This window comes from Mus caroli, chromosome 8, assembly GCF_900094665.2.
Source record: "Mus caroli chromosome 8, CAROLI_EIJ_v1.1, whole genome shotgun sequence".
Classification (NCBI taxonomy): domain Eukaryota; kingdom Metazoa; phylum Chordata; class Mammalia; order Rodentia; family Muridae; genus Mus; species Mus caroli.
The window spans coordinates 304739-322303 of NC_034577.1; the positions used below are offsets into that span (position 1 = coordinate 304739).

General features: G+C 51.0%; 2 protein-coding genes across 7 annotated transcripts in view; one reads left to right on the top strand and one right to left on the bottom strand.

Moving 5' to 3' along the window:
• Arhgef18 (Rho/Rac guanine nucleotide exchange factor 18) overlaps nt 1-12128 on the top strand; it is a 103927-nt gene extending 91799 nt beyond the window's left edge. For all 4 annotated transcript variants that reach the window (XM_029480390.1, XM_021169406.2, XM_029480389.1 and 1 more), the window contains 10 exons: nt 2179-2267; nt 3519-3704; nt 5848-5988; nt 6313-6446; nt 7023-7070; nt 7163-7210; nt 7319-7789; nt 8509-8842; nt 9634-9759; nt 9847-12128. In XM_029480390.1, the coding sequence (XP_029336250.1) occupies nt 2179-2267; nt 3519-3704; nt 5848-5988; nt 6313-6446; nt 7023-7070; nt 7163-7210; nt 7319-7789; nt 8509-8842; nt 9634-9759; nt 9847-10010 (1741 nt within the window). In that variant the 3' untranslated portion in view covers nt 10011-12128. The remainder of the gene's footprint in view (nt 1-2178; nt 2268-3518; nt 3705-5847; nt 5989-6312; nt 6447-7022; nt 7071-7162; nt 7211-7318; nt 7790-8508; nt 8843-9633; nt 9760-9846) is intronic.
• A 510-nt stretch (nt 12129-12638) lies between these two features.
• The window catches only part of Pex11g (peroxisomal biogenesis factor 11 gamma), an 11058-nt gene continuing 6131 nt past the window's right edge, over nt 12639-17565 (bottom strand). For 2 of the 3 annotated variants that reach the window (XM_021169408.2, XM_029480391.1), the window contains exons 4-5: nt 15796-15858; nt 12639-14948 (exon numbers count right to left, since the gene is read on the bottom strand). In XM_021169408.2, coding sequence (XP_021025067.1) covers nt 14714-14948; nt 15796-15858 — 298 coding nt within the window. In that variant the 3' untranslated portion in view covers nt 12639-14713. The remainder of the gene's footprint in view (nt 14949-15795; nt 15859-17565) is intronic. The other variant, XM_029480392.1, reaches the window with a different exon arrangement.

Genomic DNA, 17565 nt, shown 5'->3' on the forward strand with positions numbered 1-17565 from the left:
GATGGATGGATGGATGGATGGATGGATGGGTGTATGAGTGGGTAGATGGATGAGTGAGTGGGTGGATGGATGGATGGATGGATGGATGGGTGGGTGGATGGATGGATGGATAGGTGGATGGATGAGTGGGTGGATGGATGGATGGATGGATGGGTGGATGGGTGGGTGTATGAGTGGGTAGATGGATGAGTGAGTGGGTGGATGGATGGGTGGGTGGATGGATGAGTGGGTGGATGGATGGATGGATGAGTGGGTGGATGGATGAGTGGGTGGATGGATGGATGGATAGGTGGATGGATGAGTGGGTGGGTGGATGGATGGATGGGTAGATAGATGGATGGATGGATGGATGGATGGATGGATGAATGGATGATTTTGAGAAACAGTCTCATGCAGCTCAGGCTTTGCTCCAACTCACTTTGTAGCCAGTGATAACCCTGATTCCTGCCTCCACCTCCCGGGTACAGGGATGAAAGGAATGCACCACCACACCCAGTGTATGCAGTGCTGGGGATGGAACCTAAGCTTCACGAGTGCTTAGTGAGCACCCTAGCACTTGTCATAACTGAACTGACAGAGTCTAGTCTTTCTCCTTCTAGTAGTCGCAACCTGTCACCATGCTCACATGGCCTGGATATCTCTGTACCCAGTGAATGAGAGGCCAGGCACTTCTAACTTGGACCTTTATTGTGGGCCACTCAGCTAAACAACTTGAGGCCAGCCTTGTTAGAGCATGTTATAATGCCCTATCTTTGTTTTCTTTACACTCCCGCCATGCTTAGCTCTGAGTGGCCCATGGCCTCCAGTGCCTGACAGTCATCTGGAAGTAGCCACCTCCATGTCACATGAGAGGCTGGAGTGAGAGTTCAGTGGCTAATGGTGCTTACTGCTTTTGCACAGGACCCAGGTTAAGTTCCAGGTACCCACATAGGGTGGCACACAGCTGCCTGTCATTCTAATTCAGGGGATCTCACACCCACAGGTACATATGCACATACATATAAATTAAATACAATAATAAATAGTTTCTAAGAAAGGTACACAAGAAGCTGAGCTTGGTGGTGCATGCCTATACTCCTCATATCAGCAACCTGAGGCAGAGGGATCACAAGTCATCCCTTTGAGAACTGTCATGTGTTGTTGGTGCCCTTGTCTTCCCTTCTCTTCCTCCAGTCGAAGTCCCCCACAAAAGCACAGGCCTAGGGTTATGACTGATTATTGATAGAGTGTTTACCCAGTGTGCACAAAGTCCTCGATGCAAACCCCAGCACCATATAGCTCAGTTTGATGGTGCGTGCCTGTATTACAGCACCTGAGTAGTAGAGACAGGAGGACCAGACATTCAACATCATCCTTGACCACAGTAGATCAATGCTACCCTGGAATAACACATGGTGCCTGTTGTCTTTAAAAAGCAAAACAAGGGCTGGTGAGATGGCTCAGTGGGTAAGAACACCCGACTGCTCTTCGGAAGGTCAGGAGTTCAAATCCCAGCAACCACATGGTGGCTCACAACCATCCGTAACAAGATCTGACTCCCTCTTCTGGAGTGACTGAAGACAGCTACAGTGTACTTACATATAATAAATAAATAAATCTTTAAAAAAAAAAAAAAAACCAGGCGGTGGTGGCAACACACCATTCTTTAATCTCCACAGTCAGAGAAGTAGAGTCAGGAAGATCTTGAGTTGAAGGCTAGCCTGATCTACAGAAGGAGTTCTAGTCAAGGCTACACAGAAACCCTTACTTGAAAAACAAAACAAAGCAAAAAAATCAGCAGTACAGGGTGGGGATGTCGGTCAGTGGAGGAACCCTTTTATAGCTAATCCTGGCCCTGCCCCAGGAATCTTTTTCATAGTTACATGTCTTTATCAGAGCAGTGAGCTATGGCACGCATGTGGAGGTAGGAGGATAACTTTGGGCAGTCAGTTATTCTCTTCTATCATATAGATCCTGAGGATAGAACTCAGGCACCAAGGCCAGAAAAGGATATTGGATGTCCTCTGTCATTCTCTGCCTTTACTGCTGAGATAGTCCCTTCTAGATCTAGGGCTCCATTATCCCCCAAGCTATCTTGATAGCACAAGAGGGTCAGGAAGAGATTGTTCTGCAGTGCTGGTGTCAGGACAGCTAAGCCACAAGACACTGATGGCAGCCATCTGTCCCCTCTCCCTGCAGCTGTCCCGACGAGGAGGAGGATGTTTTCAGTGAGGCTGAGGAGAAAAAGATAGCTGAAGCCCGCACCATGAAACTCCAGGAATTTCAAGGTAAGAGGGGTCAGCACCTTGGGCAGGTTCCTCTTGGAACCCGTGGGCCCACATCAAGCTTCTGTCACTTCACTGAGGTTCAATGCTCTTAGCATAAGGTTCACCCGTTTTTAAGAGTTCAGTTCAGGGTCTCAGTAGGGGTTGACTAGCTTCCCCTGGGCTCCAGCATCAGTACCACACACACACAAGGACATGCATGGGTCAGGAGTTCAGGGGCATCTTCAGCTATGTGGTGAGCAAAGCTGGCCAAACAAACAAATAGCAGAAGAGTAAAAATTAAACAGCACAATAAAAAATAAGTACATGGAGCTGAGTGCGAGGCAGAGGCAGGCAAATCTCTCGAGTTTGAAGCCAGCCTGGTCTACAGAGTAAGTTCCAGGATAGCCAGGGCTACACAGAGAAACTGTCTCGGAAAGAGAAAAAAAGTATATGTATGTGGGCAGTGGACATACAACCAATGTTCTTAACCACTGAGCCATTTCACCAGCCCCAGGAGGCTGAGGTGGGAAGATTGGTGGGAATTCGAAGGCAGCCTGTATTTTGCAGCAGTTACCAGGTAAACCAAGACTCTACAGCAAGACAAGTGTCTCAAAAACAAAAACTTAGTCAATAACACCTCTGTTTCCTGGGCAGATCGGACAGCTCAGCAAATAAAGATAGCTTGCCACCAAGCCTAACAATCCATAGCATGGCTGTAATTGGCCAGGGTTCAGACCCAACACCTACATATATCCTATGCACACACGTAGCGACAGGTCTGAAAAGTACAGGCAGGATTTGCTGGCTTACAGCATAGCTGACAAAGCAAAGCCCCCTCTTTTGAGAAGAGACCCTACCTCATGTGAATAGGCAGAATGATGGAGAAGCACACCTGACACCCTCTTGTGGCCTTCAAGCATTTGCACAGATGTGCACGCCCAAACATATTCATGCACGCTCATATACACAAATAATTTGGGAGGCTTTTTGAAACAGGGTCTCTCTATGTAGTCCTAGCTGCATTTTGTGGAGCAGAGATGCCTCTGCCCCCCAAGTGCTGCAATTAAAAGCGTGTGCCACCTTGCCCAGCAAGTAAATGTTTGAAAAACAAACAACAGCAACAACAACAACCCAGACTGGCAAGGTGGATCAGTGTGTAGACCCTTGCTGCCAAGCCTGATGACCCAGGTTTAATCCTCTGGTCCCACCCTCACAGCCTGACTCCAAGGGCAGGTCCCTAAGGCTGACCACCACTTCTGGGTTCTCCTGTAGAGCGACTGAGCCTGAAAGACCAGCTGATTGCCCAGAGCCTTCTGGAGAAACAGCAGATCTACCTGGAGATGGCTCAGCTGAGTGGGCTGGAAGAGTCAGCCCAGAACCGAGGCCTCTTCCGAGGAGGAGGAGACCCCTCCGAGACCCTGCGGGGGGAGCAGATTCTCAGATCGGCCATGAGTGAGAGTAAGTTAGCCTCCCCACTGAGCTATGCTATGATATTCCAGGGCGGGTTACCTGGGGGACCAAAGCCAGGCCCAGTACTCTATTGCTCACCCAGGACCACCGTCATTTTGCTTTTTTTTATAATCCAGGGAATGGAATCCAGCATGTGCAATGGCTCTACAGCTGAGCCCTACCCAAATCCTTTAAGCACTTACTCAACAAATGCTCCCTGGGTGACCTTGTGTTCTGGGGTAGGGAGAGGAGGGGATAAAGCTTGAGCCTAAGAGATGGCCAGCAGGTAAGGGTACTAGCCCCCACATACAACAGCCTGAGCTCAGTCCTAGAGATCCACATGGTACAAGGAGAGAGCCAACTTGTACAAATACAGGTTGTCCTCTGACCTCCACACGCGTGCTGTGTCACATGTGTACACTCGAACACAAACCAATCAATCAATCAATGTAAGCTAGATTGTTGTTAGGAAAACATAGGTCCCTAATAATATCCTCAGGAAAATACATATGCTCTTTTGAGGGACTTGTGGAGTACAGAATGCACCCTAACCTTGGGCCAGCACATTACCTCTAGCTCTGGCAGGCTTGCAGGCTTAACACCCGGGGTGGAAACCATGGGGTATATATCACCTGCCGTCTTCACACAATGCTAGCTTGACCATACAGAGACACCTCTGCCAACCTGAAAGCTAGACCTGGTAAGGGGAGCCTTTATTGCTACAGGAGCACCTAGCAGTACCAGTGCAGCCACCAGGGCCCCATGATGTCAAGCACGGTAGGAAACCAATGCTTAATGGCTCTCTTCCATCAGCAAGTCAGACCACTCAACCCTTTGCCTGCACAGATTAGCAAAGACCCAGTGGGTGTCTTGCTCTCTCCAGCAACACCTGCAATGCCCTTTCACCTCTGTCCCCTGGGCTATTGTTCTTGGCCTCCAATAACACTGACAAATGTGACACTTGGACTAGGACTATTTTCCCTGCTTCTTTCACCTGGCTAGAGACTTTGAAATACTAGCAGGCCATTGAAGGGTATTGTACTGGCTATTTTTGTGTCAACTTGACACAGTTGGAGTTATCACAGAGAAAGGAGCTTCGGTTGAGGAAATGCCTCCATGAGATCCAGCTGTAAGGCATTTTCTCAATTAGTGATCAAGGGGGGAAGGCCCCTTGTGGGTGGGACCATCCCTGGGCTGGTAGTCTTGGGTTCTATAAGAGAGTAGGCTGAGCAAGCCAGGGGAAGCAAGCCAGTAAGGAACATCCCTCCATGGCCTCTGCATCAGCTCCTGCTTCCTGACCTGTTTGAGTTCCAGTCCTGACTTCCTTTGGTGATGAACAGCAGCATGGAAGTGTAAGCCGAATAAACCCTTTCCTCCCCAACTTGCTTCTTGGTCATGATGTTTGTGCAGGAATAGAAACCCTGACTAAGACAGGTATATAGACCACTCTTACCCTCATGGATAGTCCTCTTATGTGGCTCTTCATTTAACATGTGTCTCTTACTAGACCTAGGTAAGGACTGGTACATCACATCCCTAGGCCCAGATAGGGAACTGATGACAGACCCAAGTAACATTAACACCAGTCCAACTTGGTGAATCAGTAAGTTTGTTTGGGTCATCTACAGGAAGGAGCAGGGATGAAGGTTTGCTTACAGCTTAAAAGCAGCTATATCACTGAAAGCTACCCCAGCCTAACGAAAGCTAGGACCTTGAAACTCTCTTCAAGACTTGCAGGTGAAGTTGGCTGGATAGGTTGAAGAGCTCTTCTCCCCAGCAGTCCTTTCTGTATATAACCTTTAGTAAGTTTCAGGAACTTCCTGAGATTTGTACATTGTTGACTTCCTGAGTCTTAACAAGCTTCCCTTCAGAACTTCCTGAATCTTAAGGAGCCTATCTCCAATGGCTGCCTGATTGCCTTGGCCTCTCCCTTAGATGCTGAGGATGATGGCTCAGGATGGGGCTCTGTTGTTAGAGTGCTTGACTAGCACTGGCTTCTACCTTCACCACTGCCTAAGCTAAGATAGTGGTGTATACCCTTCATCTTAGCACCCACTGCCACATTTGCTCCTTGCTCATGTCTGGACTTCCCCACAACCCGTAGTATAACCTCATCACCTGCTGACTCATGTCCACCATCTCTCCCTCACAGTTGAGGGCATCCAGAGCCTGATCTGCCAGCGGCACCTGGGCAGCACCAATAGCCAAGTGGAGGAGGGAGGTGTCTCTGCAGGCCTGCCTCGGCGGGCTGAGACCTTCGGGGGCTATGACAGCGTGGGAAGCCCTAGCAAGGGTAAGTGTGTCACTTTCCTCTGAGGCTATGCCTTGGGAAGCCCATGCACAGCAGATCCAGGGTTCTGGAAATTTTAGTTGTGAGCCTTAGCCTTTAATGGCCAAGTTATCCCTCCAGACTTGGGAGTGTAATTTCTGACTGAGAACGTTCCTTGGATTTCTGGGTATTATGGGCTCTGTACTACAAACAAACAAACAATAAAATAAAGCAGGCCTCCAGGAATACACTAGCCTGCATTTATTACATGGACTGGTCTCAGAGGAGGGGGATCCCAAGCCTTGTGGGATTCATAGCATCCTCTTGTTTTCTGCTTGGGGTCTCCAGGTGGCAGCTTTAAAAGGAAGGTATCCAACAGTGACCTCAGGCCCCAAGACTGGCAGGAACCTGCTAGCAGCCCAGACTCCAGGCCCTGTGACAACAGCGCCCCCAGTGGCTGCTGTGAGGAATCGCCACAGGCTGTAAGTAGCTTCTGGTCATTTTGATTTGCATGGGTAAAGACAGTCCACCTTGACATAACGTGACAGCCTTCAAAATTACTCCTGCAAACTCCTGGGAATAGCAGGTAGTAGCTTGGGAAGGAGGCAGAGGGGAGGATGGATACAACATAGTTGCCTCAACTTCATCAGGTTCAAAATGCCCCACATTGTTTCCACAAGCTATCCAGAGTGTGTGGTGACATCTGCCAGGGCTCCTGACTGGCCCTTCCCTTTGACACAGCGCATCCATTGCTGTTGAGGTTTCCAGAGGCTAAGGCTACCTGCCCTGGCTGTCTTGAACTTAAACTGGATGTGTATGTGTTTATTGCATGAGCAATAAGCTTCATAAGCAACAAGCTTCACTTCCAAGCCCACCCTACTGTAGAGCGTCAGCCACCCACCCATCTCCCAGGCATCCTGAAACCTTCGTTTTCCAGACTCTTGGATAGGCATACATCAGATGGCCACAGTCACAGCCTAGCACTGAGTTCTGTCTCCTCCCGTAGTGTGCTGTGGTGGTTTAGATCCCATTTGATACTGTCATTCTTGTCTTAATAGGTGGAGGTGCCTAGCACAGAGAGCCTGCCCACTGTCCTGGAATTAGAGGTACCACCCCTGCTCCATCTCCCACAGGGACAGCATGCCCATATGCCCTATGTACCATCATCAAGTAGACCAATTTGGCTTTCTCTCCGCAGCTGGTCCACCGGGTCCAGACACTGTCGCAGTTGCTTCTTAGTCTCCAGGTACCTGCAAACATTAGGGAGGGACTAGCTGCTCCTGCCCTTCACTGATGGGCTGGGTCTAACCAAGGGCGTGACTCTCATCAGTCCCACCCCTGTCCCTGTCCCCAGGTGGTCATCGCTCAACAGGATAGCTATGTGGAGATGCAAAGAACGGCCATCCAGGAGCGCGAGAAGCAGTTCCGGCTGCAATCAACACGTGGGAACCTGCTGCTGGAGCAAGAGCGGCAACGCAATTTTGAGAAGCAGCGTGAGGAGCGCGCCGGTGTGGAGAAGCTGCAAAGCCAGCTGCGCCAGGAGCAGCAGCGATGGGAGAGGGAGCGGGCACGCCAGCAGCAGGAACTGGAGCTGGCCGGTGCGCGCCTGCAGGAGCGAGAGGGTGAGGCGCGCCAGATGCGTCAGCGGCTGGACCAGGAGCGCACTGAGCTGGAGCGACAGCGCCAGGCCTACCAGCATGACCTGGAGCGTCTGCGTGAGGCCCAGCGAGCGGTGGACCGTGAACGTGAGCGCCTGGAGCTGCTGCGCAGGTTCAAGAAACAGAACACTGTACCAGGGGCACTGCCCCCGGAGGTGCTGGCAGAGGTTAGTGGGCCTGTATGGCCAAACCCACTAAGCTGGAAATGTGGCTCAGTTTTGTGCTTGCCTAGTGTGCATGAAGCCCCTTGTTCCAACCCCAGCACTGTATTAAAAAAAGAAAAATACATCAAATGTGGTGGCATAGCCCTGTTATTCTAGCACTGAAGAGTTAGAGGTAGGACATTAGAACATCCTTGGTTACATAGCAACTACAAGACCATTTGGGCCATGTGAGACCCTAGGGCATTGGTGCCGGGCCTAACATCACATACCTTTAATCCCAGCACTTAGGATACAGAGGTGGATTTAGGCCAACCTGGTCTACACAGAGTTCCAGGACAGCCAGGGCTACATAGAGAGGCCCTGTTTACAAAAACAAAAGTTTATGAGTAGTCAGATATAAGTTGTGTGGCCACATTTGAGAGAGAGAATATGAATATGGCTCAGTGTGACCATGGGTATACACATACTGATGTGCTCCAAGAACTGTCAATCACCAGAAGCAACTTTAGATGGAAGCAGCACTCTGCAGAGTGCAGAATAGACCTTCCTAGCTGCAGACTAGATGCAGAGCTGGGTGGGCAACACCCATTCATCTCTGAGCATTTAACAGCCATGTTTGGTCCTCCCTGGGCCAAAGCCACCAGAAGGCTAGGAGGCCTGGTGTGGGTTAATAGCCACCAGCAGGCTTAGCAGCAGTAGGATGTGTCTTCTGTTACTTCCAGGCCCAACCTGCAAGCCACCCTCCCAACTTCAATGGGGATGGGCTGGAGGGGCACTCGGCCCCAGCCAAAGCACCGGGAACCCAAGGGAGCGCGATGCTACATGGCACAGGACCTGACTACGTAGAGCGACCCGAGGTGGCCCGCTGGGACAGTGCCCCCACTGAGAGCCGGCCAGCCAAGAGCGATGTGCCCATCCAGCTACTCAGTGCCACCAATCAGATTCAGAGGCAGACGGCCGTGCAACAGCAGATCCCCACCAAGCTGGCCGCCTCCACCAAGGGTGGCAAGGAGAAGGGCAGCAAGAGCAGGGGTTCCCAGCGTTGGGAGAGCTCAGGTAAGCTGCACCCCACCCCCACCACTCAGAGAAGCTGCACACCCCTCCCAGTGGACCTGTCCCAGCAGCAGATCGGAAATGAGGCCTCAGACAGGGAGGCAGGTAGGCAAGCACCAGTGTGGGCAAGAAGACAGAGAGGTTCACTTTTCCAGTTGCATTTCTGTTGTGATAAAATACCCTGACTCACAGTTCCAGGTTTGAATCCATCGTGGTGAGGAGGCAGAGCAGCGAGAGCTTGAGGTAGCCTCTCATAGCCATTCAGAAGCAGAGAGAAATGAATGCATGTATGCTTAGTGTCCGGCCAGCTTTCTCTGAACCATGACCCAAACAAGAAATGGTGGTACCCCAGGCTGGGACTTCCACACCGGTTAAGGCAAATAAGACAGATACTCACAGATCAGCCTGATGTAGACAATCCTTCCCTGAAAACTTTGGTCCAGGTTGTGTTGACAAAACTAACCATCATGCTCATTTACTTAGGGCTTCCCAGCTGAGGCACAGGACAGACACTAGGGCTGTACGCAGCATCTTTGTCCCCTCACCATAGAGATTCCCTATCCCCTGTTGACACAGAAGGTATTGTGGGACTACTGCATAAGCAGAATCCATGTCCCAATGATCATGGGGAAGGGATGTCTGCTTGGAAGCCACGCGCTTCTCTCATGCTGACACTGAGTGACTCCATGCCACCTTTCAAAGTACTTATCTGGTGCCCACTCGGAAGTACGAGTAGGGGAGACCCACCCCACCAGATGGCATAGAGCCGGGTCCAAGCGCCTTCCCTCTTCCAGCGTCCTTCGACCTGAAGCAGCAGCTGCTCCTCAGCAAGTTCATAGGCAAGGATGAGAGTGCATCACGGAACCGCCGCTCACTGAGTCCCGTCCTGCCTGCCGCCCATGGGTCTGCACCTGCCCCAGGTGAGCCCAGCCACTGGCTATTGTGAGCCCAGCCACTATTTGTGGTGGCATCTGACACTCCTGTAACCACCCCCAACTCTCTTCCAGACCCCTGCTTCCCAGCCCCAAGCCCGGCCCCAGCTGCCACACCCCCCGAGGCCTTCAAGTTCGGAGGCACATCACTACCACCTGTCTCCCCAGCTTCCTCGCTGCCAACCACACCACTCGCCACCACAGATGAAGTTAGCAAAGAAGATGTCATCTTCTTCTGAGGGGCCGTGGCCCCAAGGGCAGACCCCTTTCTGTCCTGATACCCTTTATGTCTCCAGGGATCCTATAGGTGACTGTTCTGTCTGGCCATACCCTTCCCCTGCACAAGCACAGCCAGGCACTTGTTCACCTGAGATTGCCCAAATGGTATGCCTTGAGTCTCACAGCTCTCTATAGATTTAGTGGCAAAACATGGGTAGCCCCCTTGATCACACACACATACATACATGCATATATATGTATGTGTGTGTGTGTGTGTGTATATATATACACACACATGTATGTGTATATATGCTCAAAGTTCTTTTAAGTTGAAGGTGGAACCCCAGCTAAACCACAGAGATATTTTAAAGCAGAGGTATAAAGCACAAGGCTTGGGAGCCAGCCAGGAGACAGAGCAGGGCAGGCAGGTCTGAGAAGATACCGGCTCCAGGGGCAGACTCCATAACCCGCAGGAATCTCTGGATTGAACTGAGTCATTTTGCACCAGAAGGCACTAGAATCACCCAGAGTCCAGCGAATCTCCACCTCCAAAGCAGCAACTGGCACTGGCCACAGCCTTGACCAGTAAATGACCTGGGCAACTCCAGAGGACACAGGGTTGGAAAGACTCAGGCAGCCCCGGGCAATCCATGGAGCAATGGATTGGATCTGCGGGTTCAGAAATCAGTCTGATAAGGGGTTACTAACTGTCACTCCTTGCAGTAGGCTGGGGTTTTCCCAACTCTGCTTCTCAGGGGGCACCTGCCATCCACCTTACCTGGAATACAGAACCCCAGTTTCAGCAGAGCAGCACAGACCGTGTTTGATCGCTGTGAAATGAGCAGATTTTCCCTGGTCCCGTCAGTGTTCTGACAGAAAAGCAGAGCTAACACATTCAGGGACATGTGGAGGAATAACCTAGTGACATTGCCGGTGAGTAGCCACAGATGACCATCTTGGTACCACCTCAGACTGTGCAGGAGTTGGGACAGCAGCTGGTCTTCTGGTCTGATCTTGTTCCTAGACCTGGGCAGGTCTAAGTTCCAGATCTACCACATTTAGACCTGGCTGAGGTCCAGAATCATCCCTCACCTAGGTTTCCCTGCTGTACCCTGCCCTGAAGTACTAACAACAGGCAGGACCAAGTCCTACGCTGATGGTTCTTAGTCTCCAGAGCCCATCGTCCTAAGGAACGACTACAAAGACCCTGCCCTGTGGTACTTAGGTAGACAATACCTTATGGTCTGCAGACGGCCAGGCCATCCCCACCTCTGTGGAACAGGGAAGTGTCAGAGGCTGCTGGCGTGAGCAACAGAGCCCTCCAGAGCCAAGACTTAAGCACTCATGAGCTCAGGGAGCGACTATGGGTGTGGTTACCAAGAGTCCAACCTCGAGCTAGTAAGACAGCGGGGTGCTGAAAGTGATGGTCTCTGACAACTTCCGAGTGCCAGGAGTGGAGCGGGGTCCCCCTCGTCCTCATCCGTAGGCCCATGGACCCCAGCACCCGAATAGCTCTTAGTCTTGTCCTTTCCTGCCTGTTTCTATCTTGTGTCCAGTGTGTCTATATCTTCCAGACCTCATTGTGCCATGTTGCTAATCAGTGTTTTGTGGTTTGTTTTGTTGGTTTGGTTTTTTTGTTGTTGTTGGTTTTTTGTTTTGTTTTGTTTTTGTACTGAGATGTATCTGAGCACTTTAGAAAAGCTGACTTTTAAGTTCCCACTCTGTGAAGAGAACATTCCAAGACCCAACAAGAGCTGGGAGGGCTCACCATCAGACACCATGACTTTTTGGATTTAGAAGTTCAAATGGTTTCCACTTGGCCCTGGGAAGGATTCAGTGTATCCCCCACCAGGTGGCCAGGTGGTTCTCAGCTGTGTAGTGTACACAGTAGGACAGTGTCATCAGTTATCTGTCACCAGCAGCCATGGGTCCCTTCCTGGTAGATCTCATTTGTGAAGATGGTGAGCCAGCAGCATTCACTCTCCAAGGTTGAGTGGCATCCCTTGTCAATCGTGACCATGATCTTCGCCTACCCCTGATTATTTTCACAGCGATAGCAGAGCATCCTGGCAACAGGGTTATTCTGGAACCACGCTAGAACTTGTGACCAGATTCTAGCAATAAAATTATCCAGAGCATCTCAGGCTAAAACAGACCTTCTTTGGGGATTGGGAATGCAGAGCGTGGAGCTGTGCCCTGCCAAGGTTTTTGTTGATAAGGAACACAAATGTAGAAGGTGAGCCAATACAGAGTAGACCCGAGGGTGTGGTTCAGTCAGAAGAGCCTTGCAGAGCGTGCATGAGGCCCCACATCCTATTTCCAGTTTGGCATGGTGGGGCACAGTTGCCATCTCAGCACTCAGGAGGCGGAGGCAAAGGATCCGAGGTTTAAGGATCCGAGGTGTAAGGTGGGGCTGGGGAGATGGCTCAGTGCGTAAAGTGCTTGCCATGCAAGTGTGAGGGCCTGAGCCAGGTTAAAAGCCAGACTGAGCAGCATACATCTGTAATCCCAACACTCATGTAAGATGGGAAGCAGAGACAAGAGACTGGCCAGCTAGCATACCGTACACAACAGTAAGCATTGAAGAGACCCTGTCTCAAGCTGCTAGCATCCAGGTTTGTCCTCTGACCTTCACACACACACTTTAGTTATTTTTTTTTTTAATTTTATTTTATGTTTAAGGTCTGGGGGCTGGAGACGTGGTGGTTCAGTGTTGAAGAGCACTGGGTACTCTTTGACATGGCCTAGGTTTCTCTCCCATGGTGGCTCCAAATTATGTTAACTCCAGTTCTAGGGGACCCAACCTCCATAGGCACCAGGCATGCGTGTGGTACATACACAAGTAAGTCTTTTTCTGAAAAATAAAGTTTAGTTGGGTATGGCGGCACGCACCTTTAATGCCACCACTCAGGAGGCAGAGGCAGACAGACCTCTATGAGTTTGAGCCCAGCCGAGGCTACATAGGGAGACCATGTCTCAAAAAGAAGTTTCACGCGTCCTTGACTACATAGTAAATTCAAGGCAACCTGGCCAAATAAGGCCTTGTCTCAAACACAGAAAAATAAGCTTTAATGGGGACTGGAGCTCAGCTGATGGAGGACTTGGCTGGTACATATGAGATCTTAGAACCCCATCCGGAACCACTGCACAGCTCAGGTGGGCTGCCTTTTCTAGAAGTATCTGTCCTTTGGTTCCATGTCTGCACCATACATGGTTCATGTCAAAGGTCTTCCTGTGCAAGGCTTGGACCTCAAGCTCAGCCTGTCTTCCTGGCACCCTGACTAGGTAAGGCACTCCTCTGAGGGCCTCATGGGCTCAGTCTTTAGGTGGAGAACAGATACCAGGACTCCTTCCTGATGGTCTTAAGAATTCGAGCAGGTGGGACCACCAGAGATAGGAGCTGATCCTGGCCTACTCATGAGCTCTGCATAGGTGCCCATAAGCAAAAGGATAGAATGCTTTGCTGGGGTCCTCTAACCCTCCACCCCAGTGGTTCCAGCATCCCAGTGGCCCACAACCACCTATCTTCCACATTAAAAAAAAAAAAAGTTTCTTGGACTTTGACCAACACCAGAAGGGGAGGGCCAGAGGGCATTGTATCTTGACAGTAGAGCACACAAGTCATCCATCCCTAGTAGGGAGGGGAGAAAGGGAAGGAAAAGACATTGCTGTACTTAGGAAGGAGCCTTGCTGTGCAGCAGGACTGTCTCAAGACAAACACAAAAGGTTGGTATCATGTAAAGTTCAAGGGCCACTGTCTCCTAGGCTGGGCTCAGAGTCTCGCAGACATACTTAGCTTTTAGATCAAAAACGATGCATGTGAACAGGTGAAACGGCCCCATGAGTACAGGCGCCTGCAGCCAAGCCTAACAAACCGAGCTCAATCTCTAGGATGTGGATGGTGAGAGCCGTGACACACACACGTGCACACACACAAAAATGTAATAAACACTCAAACTGCTTAAGAAGAAGAGGCCCAATCTACCATGGTCTCTTTGATAGAGGACACGAATCTATCTACACATCTTCAGAGAGGCCGACAACCATGGCCTGACCCAGCTTAAATGGGAACACTGCAGCCCTTGAGGCCCCTCATTTAAGGGTGGCCTTCCTGGAGACAGTGACCAACAGTTTCCCTCTGAGGGAAGTGCAGAGCGTGATCCTAGTCCTGGGCTCCGTGGGCAGAGCTCAGTCAGATACTGAAGCCAGTAGGCTGAGGGTAGAGCAGAGGTGAGTTGGTTCCCACTGGTGTTCAATGCACTTGTGAGAGCAAACCTTGTGACATAGGCCCAGAAGAGGGAAGACCAGAGTGAGACTGCTCTAATCACCTCATGCACACACTGGCACCATACCAAGAGATTTTAATAGACATTCCTATATTCCAGCTTTGCCGAAGCCCGACCTGAGGCATGTGTCTCTCCCACTCACCTTTAGGCAAGCCAGCAGGTGGGAGGCTCTAGCACTGTCCTCCTGGGACTTTGCAAACCTTGCCCTTGGCTCTCAGAGTCCTGAAGTTCTCATGCCCCCCCCCCTTCCCAAGAAAGCAGCTTCCCCTGAAACCCTAGCTGGGGCCTGAGAAGATCTCATTTCAGCCCCTTTCCCACCCTGCCCAGGGGCCAGCACTGGAGTACACACTGATGGATGCACCAGTGGCCAGTGATTTGTGGGAATCTGAGTCCTGTTGAGCACCACAGTGTCCTTCACCTGCCACTCCAGGGCCTCATCAAGGGCTGTCTGCCTCAGCCTGTCTGCCAGCCCTGGCAGCTTGACATGTGCTGAGGATGGAAGAGATGGTGCCCATGAGACCCACCAGCCAAGGAGGGAAGCGGCCAGCCCACAGGATACCTCGGGGCAACCAGTGCACAGCATTTGCCAGGTCAGCCAGGTTGCTGAGTAGAGTTAAAACCTCTGAGCATATCCTTGCCTCCATGGCCCTCCGCTTGCTCCTGGGCAGCTGGCTGTGGGAGAGAAGGAGAAAGAGAGAGCCACTCTCATTGCCTGCATTTCCATATCCCCCAGAAGGGGGGGAAAAAAAAGGCAAGCACAGAATGGCTCATGGCCTCAATTCCACACCTTCTCGGAATCCTTGGGCATGGGGCATAGAAAGTGTGACTGTTGTCTAAACTTCACATCACCCACACTACTATGAGATCAGCCACGATGGCTCAGCCTATCTATAGTCCTCATTCTAACACACCTGTTTCCCTGCTGGGGAAAAGCAGGACTTCCCACCCAGAGGCTAAAGCAATGCTCTGTGAAAACACACACACACATTATGCACATCACACAGAGATACAGCATGCATCACACACACACACACACACACACACATGCTCTCAAGTACTCCTTTAGTAGTGATCTCTCCCTGAACCTAACAGCCATCAGGGCTGCTGACTGCTGACATTCCCTCATATATGGAGAGGTGAGGAGGGTCACTGGACCTTCATCAGACATTTTAGCTGCTTCCTTCTGACCTCCCAGCCCTGCTCTATGCAATGCTACCCTGACTGCATGGAGGTACTATGAAGCTATGAGGAAGTTGTCACCCACGCTGGAGTGAGACTTTCCTATGATAACAGCTGTTTGGAGGTCACCTACACTCAGGCTCTGTTTGGTTCCACAAGTTGGAATTTGATTAAGCCATACTTTAGTTGGTCATTGGTGCCGTATGAGGCATGGCAGACGTCTCTCTCCAACTCTCCAGGAAGAAAAAGTTCCTACATCAGCCCTGCAAGACTCAGCAGGGGCATGGATCAGAGAGGTGACCACTCTATACACCTCTCAGGGAAGGTTAGGACAAGGTACCTTGCAGAGGTGCCTGTGGGGCTCCGCAGCTTCTGTCTTAGCTTCAGCATTGTCCACAGGGCCCTGCAACACAGGAGACAGGGATGCTCTGTCAGAGCAGCATGACAATCTGGGAGGGGCGGGCGGGCAGGCGGGGTCAGCTCCCCACAGCAGCTAAGGCAGCCAGAGCCTCTATCAGGGAACTCTGAGACTGGCCACTGTCCGTATGTGGCCAGCCGTGGTCCTGCTTGCAGCCTCCTGCGTAGTGACCAGCTGTGCCTGGGATGAGAGACTTGTCCCTGTAGGGCAAAGGCTGGGGTTTTGTCCTAGTTGACTTTAATTGTCAAACTGACTGAGCCTAGAATCATCGGAGAGGAAGGCCTTGACTAAGGATCAGATTAGCCTGTGGGCATATGGGGTGTAGGGGTCATGTCATTTACTAGAAAGCAAAGGAAGCCTGAGTGAGCGGAGTCCTGGGTGAATATGTGTGGTTGACAGGGGTACGGCCATGTCAGGGATTCCAGTGACAAAGCTTCCCAAAAGGATGAGGCTCAAGAGAGATGACAAAGGTTTCCCAGGGGGTCTGAGTAAAATGATTGATCAGTGTATGCAAAAACTAGCCGCTGCAGCTTCCTCCTCCCAGATATTTAGTCTGAAGCTGCTGCCTACAGACACTTCCTCCTAAGACTAGCTGACACTCCCCTCTCTCCTCCCACCCCCACCCCCCGTACTGCACACAATAAACTGAGGTTCCTGGGTACAGTGGCAGTGGGTGCCACTCCATTACAACGCGCTCATCCTGCCTGACCTCAGCTTTTCTTTCCTTTTGGAAAGAAACAGTCAGTCAGTTGGATGGTTTTGTTTTCAAGACAGGATCTCACTATGTAACCCTGGCTTCCAGGGTTACAGACAGACCAGAGTCCCCACTTCTCTGTACATGTACCCAAGTCTCTGTCACTTGATGTCACAATCCTTTCCTCATTCTCTTCCCCTCCCTGGTCAGGGTTCCAGATCCAAGCTATGCAGGGGATGGTACCGATAAGTGAGCCAGCAAGCAGGTTTTCTCAGTGGTTCTCTGCCTTGAGTTCCTGCCCTGACTCCCCTTGCCTCTTCCTGATCCTCTGTTCTGAGTTCTGGGATGGCAGGCATGTACAACCACATTTGGTTTATACAATTTCTAAGGATGGAAACCAGGGCCTCGTGCATGCTGAACCATATTCCTATCCCAGGAGAGACCCATCTACATCCCAATCCCACCAGCATGGGTTGGTGTGGACCTGCCCAGTAATAGACAGGAGGCCATAAGCAGAGGCTCAGAGTACATTAAAAGCTCAGCCCAAGTCTCCACCTTCAAGTCTCTGAGTGCTGAGAGACCATCACCAGTGTGCACAGGGATGCAGAGAGCAAGCTTCAGGGGACCCTGGAGGTCAGCTGTGGTCAGCAAGAAAACCACACTCATGGAAAGCACATCAGGATATCGGCTAAGCATGTCAAAGAAGCATACATCCAAAGGCTGGAAATAAACTGGCAGAACCAGGCATGATGGCACAGGCCTGTTGTCCCCTCTTCTTGGGAATCTGAAGCAGGAGGATCTAAATTCAAGGCCTGCCTGGGATACTTAATGAAGTTCTGGCTCAAAATAATAAGTAAAATGAGGAGCTGTCAAGGGGGCTCAGAGGGTGAAGGCATTCACGGCCAAGCCTGGATCCACATGGGGAAAGGAGAGAACCAGCACCCACAAACTGTCTGACCTCACATATGCACCATGCATGTTACATGTGACAAGCCTGG